The sequence below is a fragment of the Nothobranchius furzeri genome, chromosome 17 (assembly GCF_043380555.1).
Source record: "Nothobranchius furzeri strain GRZ-AD chromosome 17, NfurGRZ-RIMD1, whole genome shotgun sequence".
NCBI classification, from domain to species: Eukaryota; Metazoa; Chordata; class Actinopteri; order Cyprinodontiformes; family Nothobranchiidae; genus Nothobranchius; species Nothobranchius furzeri.
In genome coordinates, this window is record NC_091757.1 from 52749808 (window position 1) to 52761960 (window position 12153).

The 12153-nt window shown below is 44.7% G+C and overlaps 1 protein-coding gene and 1 non-coding gene across 2 annotated transcripts in view; both read right to left on the minus strand.

Annotated features, from left to right (window-relative positions):
• Positions 1 to 6949: 6949 nt before the first annotated feature.
• LOC129153035 (small nucleolar RNA R24) lies at positions 6950 to 7044 on the minus strand. The gene has a single exon (XR_008559266.1). It is a non-coding gene; the product is annotated as a small nucleolar RNA R24 (small nucleolar RNA).
• Positions 7045 to 8767: 1723 nt separating this feature from the next.
• Positions 8768 to 12153, minus strand: part of fbxl17 (F-box and leucine-rich repeat protein 17) — a 364664-nt gene continuing 361278 nt past the window's right edge. Inside the window, exon 11 of the mRNA XM_054731566.2 lies at positions 8768 to 9045. Within this exon, the coding sequence (XP_054587541.1) occupies positions 8908 to 9045 (138 nt within the window). The 3' untranslated portion in view covers positions 8768 to 8907. The remainder of the gene's footprint in view (positions 9046 to 12153) is intronic.

Here is a 12153-nt window from a genome sequence, read left to right on the forward strand (position 1 = left end):
AGAGGAATCACTATAGGTGACTTCGTCGTCTTCCTCCGCTTATCCGGGTCCGGGTCACTGGGGCAGCATCCCAACTAGGGAGCTCCAGACCGTCCTCTCCCCGGCCTTCTCCACTAGCTCCTCCGGCAGGACCCCAAGGCGTTCCCGGACCAGATTGGAGATGTAACCTCTCCAACGTGTCCTGGGTCGCCCCGGGGGCCTCCTGCCAGCAGGACATGCCCGAAACACCTCCCCAGGGAGGCGTCCAGGAGGCATCCTGACCAGATGCCCAAACCACCTCAACTGACTCCTTTCGATCCGGAGGAGCAGCGGTTCTACTCCGAGTCCCTCCCGAATGTCCGAGCTCCTCACCCTATCTCTAAGGCTGAGCCCGGCCACCCTACGGAGGAAACTCATTTCGGCCGCTTGTATCCGCGATCTCGTTCTTTCGGTCATTACCCAAAACTCATGACCATAGGTGAGGATTGGGACGTAGATCGACCGGTAAATCGAGAGCCTGGCTTTCTGGCTCAGCTCCCTCTTCCCCACGACAGATCGGCTAAGCGTCCGCATCACTGCAGATGCCGAACCAATCCGCCTGTCGATCTCCCGATCCCTCCTACCCTCACTCGTGAACAAGACCCCGAGATACTTAAACTCCTCCACTTGAGGTATTGGTGACTTCAATCTCATAAATCTTCATACATCAAACCCAAGTCTGCCGGGGAACAACAGATTCCGTGACTGAGAGGAAAAAGTTGTTGTCCCCCAACTGACTTCATTCGTCCAAAATAAGTAAAGGATCCTCTCTTCTGGGGCTCCTGTGCAGGGGCTTGAGCTGCACGGGCTCTTCTGGAGTAATGAATACCAACACTGAGCTTTAACGTGCAGCTCAAAGCCAGTGTAAGTTACAAAGTCAACCCATTAGAATCGTCACTATTCGACAATATGCTTTTTCCTCAACTGTAGAATAAACAACAGTCAGAAGACTGACAGAATACCACAGGTATCTAGACAAGGAAAATATACCCTTGTTCCTCCGGGGATGGGGTGAGAACACTATATGATGATGCATGGAACATATTTTTCTTTTATATGCTGATCAACACTGAAGGTAGGAACACTGGGTTTGGATGCAGACACATGATTGACATCATTTCCAGGAGGAAGGAAGAATTTGGGTTTGAGGAGGGCAGAGGTGAAGCTGGGGGAATGCAGGGAGGTGCCAAGAATGAAGGGAAGCTTCAGAAAACGGTACCAGGAAAGATCTGCTAGAAAATATCTGAAGAGTTATTTAAGGAAGACGATTTGCACTGCAAAACACACAAAAGTGATTTTTCTCCCCAGAAAAAGCTACACCGATGTTCTGCTGCGCTGTGGTGGCCTCATGGAGGGGGCTAACAGCTAGCACACCGCTGCCAACCACTCAACATTCACCCCCTCCTGAAAACGTTTTACCTTCTTTAACATAGAATGCGCTACTACTAGTTTACCTGTTGAACCCCAGGGGTGGATTTAGGATTGAAGAAGATCCGGGGCTTAACACACACACACACACGCGCGCGCACACACACACGTGACACGCACTAGTCAACATCATATATGTCTTGAACCACATAATTTTTAATTTGAAGCTACATATTAAGCATTTTCAGGGCAGAGTATTGTTCCTGTTAGTGTTTAGTGTGAGATGATAGTAAATATTCCCTTTCTTTCTCCAACAACTTTACCTGATAGTAAGCTAACTTTAGGCAAACCTGCAGCACAACAAATATTTTCAAATAAGACTCACAAACCTGAGTCAACACCAGTCTCATCAAAGCTGGGGTTCTGTCGTTGTACTTTTTGTCTAAAAAACGTCCTTATGTCCATCTTCACTCATGCGTTTCAGGCAGAGTGTAGAAGAAGCTGGCTGCTGAAGGGCTTCTTCTTCAGTGGTGGACGCTCAGGCAGGCTGTATACAAACTACTGCCAGCAGCTCCCTCTCTGTTGGACTTTGGTACTGCATGTTACTTCTGCAATTTAGATCCGGGGCTTTTCATGAAACATCCGGGGCTTCAGCCCAAGTAGCCGGGCCTAACGCCGTCCCTGTTGAATCCATTACAGTAATCCCTCATTTATCGCGGTAGATGCGTTCCAGACCTGGCCGCGATAGGTGAAAATCCGCGAAGTAGGGACTCCCAGCATGCCCCTCGCGGGGATTCCCTCCACGTTGCACCTACGTCACAAACCGCGGCTATAAACGGAAGTCGCCTTTCCAGCTCACCACTCAGTCATCGTTTCTTCAGATTCATGATCAGAGTTACCAACCTACCGATCAATCCAACGAACTATCAGCTCATAGTAAGTTATCTTACTTACTTCTGGAAAGCCCGGCATTTCCGTGTCACTTCGCTGACGCTCGAACGCTCGGGGGTTTCCTAAATCAGCCGGCGTTTCACAGACGCTATCACTTCTGCGTCTGTGAAACCAGGCTCCCTACAAGCTCAACTCCCGAATCCAGCTGACCTGTCTGACATACAGTACTATATTGAATTATCATATGATCACATTCTGTTTTTGTGGGTAAAACTCAAGAAAAAAAATTTTTTTACTTGGTTTTTTTAGTTTTATTACAAAAAGGTAATTTTATGATGAAATTGATGAAAAAAACAAGAATTTCTTGATATTTCGCATAGAAAAATACCGCGAATCAGTGAAAAATACCGCGAATCTGCGAATTCCCCCTGAAAAATGCTCCAAAGAAAAAATCCGCGAAGCAGCGAATCCGCGATGAACGAACCGCGAAGTAGTGAGGGATTACTGTAAACATTCACTCTGATAAAGACTAACGTTTATCCCTAAATAAACAGAATATCTACTAAGAAATCACAATGTAGCCGCAGAAGCACTACTTGGTATATATGTTGTGTGTGCATGCATTTGGAGTGTGTCGCCGTGGCGGAATGCTGCTTATACTGAGCCAGGATCCTCCGGAGGTTTCTTCCTGTTAAAAGGAACAGCGCCTTGGGCTTCCTGACAGGGTTGTGGAAGGCGCTTTATAAATAAAGCTTTGATTTGATTTTATTTGAAAAGGGAGTTTTTCTCTCCACTGTCGCTAAATGCTTGCTTAGTATGAGGATTGCTGAAAAGACTCTGACAGCAGTCAGTGACACGATGCAATCTGCTCGGTTCCTTATATAGGAAACTTTGTACTGATTGGCTTAATGAACTGACCTGTATTGGAATGTTTGAGACGACTCGTCGTGATTCGACGCTGTAAATAACTGACTTTAACTGATTCATGCTCTAAACAACGAACTGAAAAAAGGCACGATGACTTTCACCAGCATCCCAGTCGAGTTCTGAAGCAGAGCTAAAACGCTCTGACAGAACACGTTTAGTTCTGCATGTGGAAGGTGGACTGCCTTCATTATGACGAAATGCACAGCGTTGACTCTTATGAGGAAGTTCAAACAATCTCTGCCTCTTCAGTCGAGGACATATGTCAATGTCAGCGATGATTAAGTCCTGAAAAATACTAATTTCTTGGGAAGACTGGACAAATGTCCTTGCAGGTCCAACATGACAAATGTCCTGTACGGTCAGCGTCAACTCTCATCAGCGCCTCATTAAAAATGCAAGTAGAACATGAATATTTACCACCTTTAATTACTGCTCTTTGTAGATATTCTGGAGTGGCCTGTTCTCGCCTTATTCTTCTTTCCCGGAGGGCAGTCTCTCATCCGAGTGCCAGCCCAGTGTACCCCTCCTTCCCTCCCCAACACCACCACCACCTTGATGAATATTGCAGAAGTCAGAGCAACTGGAATCTGCCTCAATCAGTGAGAGAATCGCTGGCATACCTTCACATTTGCTACAGCGCTAATTGGCGGCAGTGAAATTCACCAAGATGCATATTTTACTCAGGAGAGAAAGGAGAGTGGAGCAAAGGGGACGTCGGCTCATTTGCAGAAGGTATTATTAAAAAAAACGGCCTAACAAAAAAATTGGAAGGTTTGGAACTAATGCAGAAAAGATCAGGCTCAATCATTTTAACAGAACAACTAAGATGCATTTAACCATCCGCGTGTGTTCACTGTTGTTTCAACAACAGTTAACCTGAAGATGTTTTTATCATTGATCGGACAGCTCGGAAAGTTAATGAGATCTGTCAGGTAAAACCTTTAAATCTAAGTTTTCCACATTAATCTAAAGCTTGGTTTATGCTTGACGCGTCCGTCGGACGGCTCCGCGCAGCAAAATTGCGTCACTTTAACAACCACGCGCCTCAGCACGGCCCAAACTTTCTTTTTATAATGTTACAGAAAACCTGGCTAATATACCAGAGATGACAACAGGGCAGCACTGTGAAAAATCATTTTCCACGTTACACATGCCTTCTGTTTCGCACACCTGAATGTTCCAGATCAGCAAAATTGTCTAAATGAGACCAAGATAACCAGAGTAAATACAAAATGATGATTTAATTTATCCAAACCAAGTGGCCGTTTGTGAAAAAGCAATCACCTCTTTGTTAAATCATAAATTAACTGTGATTAATCAGATTATCATAAATTAACTGTGATTAATCAGATTAGTTGGAAAAATGAATTTCGTTCTCTAGAAGTGTAGAATTAGGAAATCACTAGAGTAAAGCTTGTAGGGTTTGGGTTAGGGTGGTGACCCCTGAAGGGAGCTGCTCAACAACATGACGAGGGCTAAAAGAACACATCATGCTCTGTTCTGAAAAAGTTCAACAATGAACTCATGACAGCCTCAAAATCACCACAGATATCATTTGGTTCAGCTTGAGGTCAGAGGTCATGATCCAACATTTGGAAAGAGAAGGGACAAAAAATAACCCTGCTGACCAAAATGAACACAAAAACCTGTCTCACGTTTGCCAAAAATGATCTTGTTTATCCCAAAGACTTTTGGGAAACAATACTGATGAAGCAAGCGTGAACGTTTGGGAAGGTCTATGTCCAGTTACATCTGATGCAGAACGAAACACTGCATCCATAAACAGACCACCATACCATAAAGGACAAACACGGTGGTGGTAATGTGATGGTCTGGAGCTGCTTCACTGCTTTAGGACATGGACAACATGCTGTATGGAAACATGAATTCTTCCATCACAAGGCATTCATTCATACTAGAGACTACTGGGAAAATGTGTGAATGACGCCTTTAGACGATTGCACTACGTTAGGCTCAGACAAGCTGACATCCAAATGCATTTAAAAAAATTATTTTCCGTCTACATTTTTTTAAATTTGTTTATAGTTTGAGAGGTCTTTCTTAGTTCTAAAAGCGGGGGGGGGGGGGGGGGGGAATTTAAAGGGGCATAATGGAAATTTGACAGCCAAAAACATGTATAGAAATAATAAATGTCTTCTTCATACATTCTCCTGCAATGCCCTGGTCCTGTAGAATGAGCCCTGGCATTTTTACTGTGATTGCCTGTTTTTCTGTAAAATCACAGAAGAAGAGAGATGCTCGGGTCGAGCAGGCTGCTTCATGCGCGTTCACGCTCAGGCATAGCCCGTAGCATTTGCTATCCGTAGCTTTAGCAGCAGAGGGAGAGGCAGTGCCACTTTGTCGCTGTTCCTAACGCCTAGTGACAAAGCTAGCTACATTTCTGAGGACCCTTAGCTACTTTCTGTAGAACTTTCTTCTAGATATTTCCTGCAAATTAGCAACAAAATAGCCATTTTCGCTTCGAACCGTTCTTTGGTTTGACGTTGTTTCAGCTGTCATTGAATGTTACTGGTGTGTAGCTCACTTCGTAAGATGTCTGATTTACATGCAGAAGACCTGGGCTCGATTCTGGGTGTAAACATTTTAGAGTTTCTTTTTTACATTAATTGTATATTTTTTACAGTAAGATGCCCAAATTTTTATTTGAGACTCGCCGAATGGCATTGAATTCACAGATAAAAAAGATGTGGGTTCAACTTTCATTTTGGAACAATTTTTCAAGCAAGGGAAGGGAATGATCTGAGCATGCAGGAGGACTGACCCATCATAAACCTTTGTCGGCTGTGCTGAAGAGAAAGGTACAGAACCAAATTATTTAATTAATTAGCTGCGCGTTCTCCCCTCCTCTGTCCTCCGAGCCACACACACACACACACACACACACACACACACACACACACACACACACACACACACACACACACACACACACACACACACACACACACACACACACACACACACACACACACACACACACGACTATCTCAGCTGTTGTTTTCGTTAAGGAGTGTGCACGTACAGCATGCGCACCTCGTGCACGGCCTACTATTGAAGCTGCCGTGACGCTTTTGGCCTGAGGGGGCAATCGCGAGCATAAAAATTCAAAAGTCCGAAAAGTCCCTTTAAAATGCTCGCCAAGGGATTCTAATCAATAACAAAATTCATCATAAAATTCAATTAGAGCTTCCACGACAGTTGAGTTGTTAAAAAAAAGAAAACGAGTCTTTTCCATCTCTGTTTTCTGATAAATAAAATAAATGAACCCAGGTTTCTCATCTGCAGTCCAGCCACATCCAGCAGGTTTTAATTACAAGCCTTAAAGATTTTCTTTTCACCAGGACTCAAGAGTTTTGATTAAGATTTAAAATTCCCCTTCAGCACAAACAAGCCCAGCCTCAAATTGACAAAAACTGTGTCAACAACATAAAGAATCAATCTGGGAGGAACCGACCCCTCGTTACCTGTTTGATGCCATCAGCCATGTTTGATCGCCAGACATAAAACAATCCAAATACACTGAACGGTGAAAAAGGCACTTGAAAGGGACAGCGCTGCCGAAGACAGGGGGACACGCTGAGTGACGGCTTGTTAGCTCTTTGAGGCCTTTGCAGCCCGGCTGACGTCTCCTCTCTTTGTCTCTCAGATGTGGAACTCCTGCGATCGTAAATAGTCCTGCCCTCCGGGTGTCTTCTAATGGACGTTCGGGTTGACCTCACGTCACAGCGCTCGGCAGAAAAGCGTAACAAATGTATGTCATTGATGGAAAACGCCTTTATTTCTGTATTCTTCTTATGATGCTCTACAAGTTAGAACGAAACAAACGTTAAACTTCTTAAAACTCTGAAAGGGAGAAAAACAAACCAATGAATGACGGAGTAGAAACTTCTTTAAGTTGTAGTGTTTTTATTCATCATTATGTAAATTCAGTCGTTCGTGGTTGCCTTTTGCAAATTAGAAATCAAATCTGTCAACATCTAGCAGAAAAGGAGGAGTCTACAGGGATTACAAAAGATCAGAAGCAAGGAGAAGGAGAACGTCTCCTTCAGGAAAATAAGTCTACAAATCCTGACAGGGTCAAATGAGTGTTTTATTCATATGAAATCTGTGTGAGATATCAAAGTTTACACATCTACACCATGTCTGGCTCAGGTAAGTGTTGTTCTGATCAGTGGGTGGAGGTTCAGTCCATAGAAAAATACCCTGGATGTTTGCGTTTTTACACTGGATTTCTGCAGAACAGAAGAAAAATGATCTACTTCATCCACAAACTCTGTTCAAGCTTAGCTTTAATTTGCATCCTTTACCAGTAGAACCCAATATAGCTGCTGCATTTTTGTGCATTCAGATCATTTCTGCAAAGAAGGCCCACATTGTTCTTCTGTGAGCAAGCACAGAAACTGTAACAGGCCTTTAACACCAGCAGAAAGATCAGTTTATTTAAAGAAATTAATAAAAATAACGAATTAAAATGGATGCAAAGTGAGGAGGATCGTGTGCGAGTGCAGAAAGTGTTCTCAAAACGACGTGGTTACTAAGGATACGGCCTAAGGAGGATACAACGATTGTTGCAAAACAACACAGCTAATAGTAAATTGTGTATGCTCAAAACCAAAAGAAGGCTAAATACTTTCATAAAAGCTCACATTTGATAAACATTTCTTTATTAGATTTCCTTTCTAATCAGACAGGAACTACTAGCCACTTAATGCTTCGTCTAAACCACTCTCAGCTCGTTTCTGGTTAATGATCTGATAATATGACCCAAAGATTTGGGGTAAATACCGCTTCTATTTCAAGCACAGACTAAATTCATACCAAAAGTCACTCCAAGTGATGCTCCGTCGGTGAAACACCAGCATGGAGTCGGGTCACGCGAATCTTTAAACACTCGAAAGCTGATTCTCACTGTAAACATCCGCCTTTAAAATCGACTCAAACCATTTCCCCTCCAGCCTAAAACCAGCCGTCTCTCTGCCTAGTGAGTCGAGACAAAACATTTGTGTCCTTCACATGAAACGCCATCAACATCCTCACCAAGTTCACAAACACCTTTAACACTGCACTGAAGTCCAAGAGAAGATAGGACAAAGTGATCCATAAAAACAGAAATCTAAAAAAAATGCCTCAAGTGAGGTCTGAAGCCCTGAAAGTTCAAGTTCATTTGTGGACCGAAGACGATGCAGATAATCTCTTCATGACTCTGCTCCTTCCTGTGCGATCGGACTGCAGCAGGTGACCCGGCATCCTGACGGGCTGACGCGGTCGGCGTGGACTTACCCGGGCAAAGACAAGCCTTTACTCTATCGCCTTTCAACATCATTGCTGTTTAACTATGGCTAATTATATTTGATGCAACATGTTCTTTCAGTGAAACTTTTCCTCTTGCATCCATTTTTTTTTACTCCAAGATGACGAAAGAGAACTTGACAGGAAATGATGGCAAAATGCCCAAATAATAAAGATTGTCCTGGACTTTTGTAGCTACATGTTCACATGCACGTCTGAATGACCAGCAAAGATGACCGAGCTGCACATGTGGTGTGTGTGTGTGTGTGTGTGTGTGTGTGTGTGTGTGTGTGTGTGTGTGTGTGTGTGTGTGTGTGTGTGTGTGTGTGTGTGTGTGTGTGTGTGTGTGTGTGTGTCTCGGTGGAAGTACGCATGAGTGTGAGCTGGCAGTAGCTACGAAGAGTTCGATGTGTTGGGGCTCCAGCCCATTTGATAAGCTCTCTCCAGGGTTCTCTTGCAGTCCTGCATCACTGTGCTGAACACAATGTGAGGATACTGGACCACCAGCCTCTCCACAGTCTCCTCGTTCACCTGTAGAACACAAACACACAGGTTACCTTCAGTGCATTTAAAAGTCTGGTGAAACTATTCAGTTTCAACATAAACTTTTATTTGTACTCTTCCTTAGAAGATGATCAATCAGGGGCTCAAAAAAGGTCTTCCACATATATTTAGATGTTGCCTATAAACATGGACGTAATTTTGGGGGGGGACAGGGGGGACATGTCCCCCCCACTTTTTCCAAAGTAAAGTTTTGACCCCTGCACTTTTTACCATCCAAAAACAACATTACGCTATATTAAATTGACACTGGTTGAGCTCTAGGGCCAAGAGGAAAACAACCGTTTGTGTTGAAGCCTGTTTCCCATTAGCGCATACTATAAAGATACCCCCCCCCCCCCCGTGTCCCCTCCCCCCTACTTCTAAAGTAAAAATTACGTCCATGCCTACAAATCTAAACAAACCGTTGGAAGCTGGTCTACCTACGCTAGCCGTTTGCCTCGGATTGGCTAACAGCAACACGACTCTTCCGCTGCCTTCATTCACTCTGCATCATTAATGTTTTATCTGCATGATTAACCATTTACAGTGGTCTCTAAGAACTAATGCCTTGTAGGTCATAATCTGGGGAAAAAGCTCAGATGCTCATTTTTGAGGACGTAGAAGTCAACTAGAGGAGAAAGTGGCCGCAGATAGCAGGATTTTGAGTCTTATTTCATGATATTTGGTCATCTCACATCTGATTGGCTAACAGCAACACAACTCTTCCACTGCCTTCATTCGCTCTGCATCATTGATGTTTTATCTCCATAAATAACACAAGCCTGAAGGAGTTCTGGCATGTTGCAAAGTTGCTAATGCTAACAGTTAGCTTCTGCTAGCCAAGACGTGCCAGCTCTCTCCTGGACGCTAAATAAACTACAGCCTTCTCCGTCTGGAGCCAACACGAATTGAAGTTTACAGTGTGACGTAAATCTGTGTGGATTTTTCAGTCCCAAGTGTCTCCTCCATCCGGAGTAGAAGACCATTTTCACTTTCAGCCTGCATGTGAAACTCAAAGTGACCGATTGTATTTAAAAAAAAGGCGAGCAAAAAACTGTCAGTGAACTTACTCTTTAAAGAAACAAAAAAAGATGGAAAACAAATCCTATAAAATAGGACTATTCTTGGTCCTCTAGACCCGCTTTCCAGCATGTTTCAGATGCTTTCCTGCTCCGACACACCTGTTTCAATGGTTGAATCGCCTGTTCAGCATGTCATGAAGCTCTGCAGAAGCCTGTTGATCAGCTGCTGATTTTTTTTTTTTTTTTACCGTGTCCTGTCTGGCTGTGAAGCAAACAGAATTGATGTCTGAATGCTGGTAACAAGCCTTACAGATTTACTCTCAGGTGGAGCATCAAAGCGTCTGCTTTTTATGTCACGCCTGATACTTAAATCTTTATTATTGCTTTTGAATGCTTTGTAATTCCGACCAGACACGGAGACAGAGGTGAAAGAGAAAGGAAAAGACAAAAGGTGGGGAGGGAGGGGGGAAGGGGTGGTGGTGGTGGTGGTGGGGGGGGGGGGGGGGTTCCACAAAAATAAACAATAAAGAACAAGAGTCTGCTTCTAGACCTGCAGAAAGAGACAAGAAAAAAAAGCAAAAAAAAAAAATTAAAAAAATGGGACACAACAACAATACAGGAGCAAACTATCACTGTGTCAACTTGATGAGGAACTATATAATCAACATTGTTTAACTGAAGAATCACGATAATAAATCACAGTGCATTAAGTGCCCACCATAGTCTTAAGACCTGTGTTGAACGTGCCCAAGCCCATACTTATGAGAGCACCATGTGAGCACCTGTGTGTGTACACACACTTGTTTATGTAAGGTTTCTCTATAGGAGCGTCCAATAGAGAGCGTGAGGGACCACAGATCTGCCCCCAAAGATGTGTAGGAGACCGGGGGAGCTCCAAGTCTCAGAGATCCAGGCGCTGCCCCAGAACACAGGAACCCCAAGGAGACTGCAACCAGAAAGGCCCCCGCCCCCCTCGAGAGGCACAGAGGATCGCCCCTGGGGGGCCACAACCAGCAGCCGGCAGAGTCCCGGGAGACATCAGCGGCAAGCCCTCAGGCCTACCCGCAGCCTCCCACCCCCTAGCCGGCCGAGCCTGGGACCCAGCGACCCAGGGGCGACCAACCCCGCCGGGGACCCAGCAGAGCCCAGGGACCCAGACCCCACCAGGCAGCCACCGGGATTGGTCAGACAGACACCAAAATCTTAAACCCCCTGACCCGGGAGCCACGAACACTCAGGCAGACCAAGGCACCACACCCCACACCAGGTGTGGCTGGGGGAGGGGAGACGAAGATCTATATCATCAAAAGAAGTTCCAGGAGAGGGGAGGAGTCAAAGGCCCCACCTGACATATACAGTCATGCACAAACACAGTCACACACTCCCTCCCTCATGCTCACACATGCACATGCAACCCAAGACTCACAAAAATGCACGCCGGACACCCACTCATGCTCCCCATACGCACCCTATTCACTCTGGTCCCAGTACTGCTGCACATTGGGTACAACCATCACCGGTAACCAGAGTTTGACCCTTTCTGCTGGGGTGCTGATGAGCAGGCTCCCCCGCCCAACGCTGAGCACAGCAACCCACCACCCCAGACCCCAACCAGACGGCCAGATCTCCCTCCTAGCCTCCAGCCCCAGGAAGCCAAGCAACAACAGAGGTGTGCTAAGACCCCTAAGATCAGCTGCTGATTAAAATCATGTGTGTTGGAGAAGAGAAACAACTAAAACTTGCTGGATGGGGAGTTTCAAGGATCACGGCTGGAGTTCTACTCTAAAAAAAAGAAGTGTACTTGGTTGTCTGAAACTCAAGGAAGATAAGATAAGATAAGATAAGAACAACTTTATTTATCCCGAGGGAAATTCTTGTGTCATGTACATGCTCAAAGCAGTCGGAGAGACAAAGGAACAGGTTAAATAGAAATATGATACATGATGGTATAAAAAGAAGGCAATAGAAGGAGGGTAGGAGAAGAATATTGAAGAATAAGGTAAAGAAAAAGACTGGAGGGAGAAGAAAAAAGAGGATGATGATGATGATGAAGAGGAAGAGTTTGAACATAAAA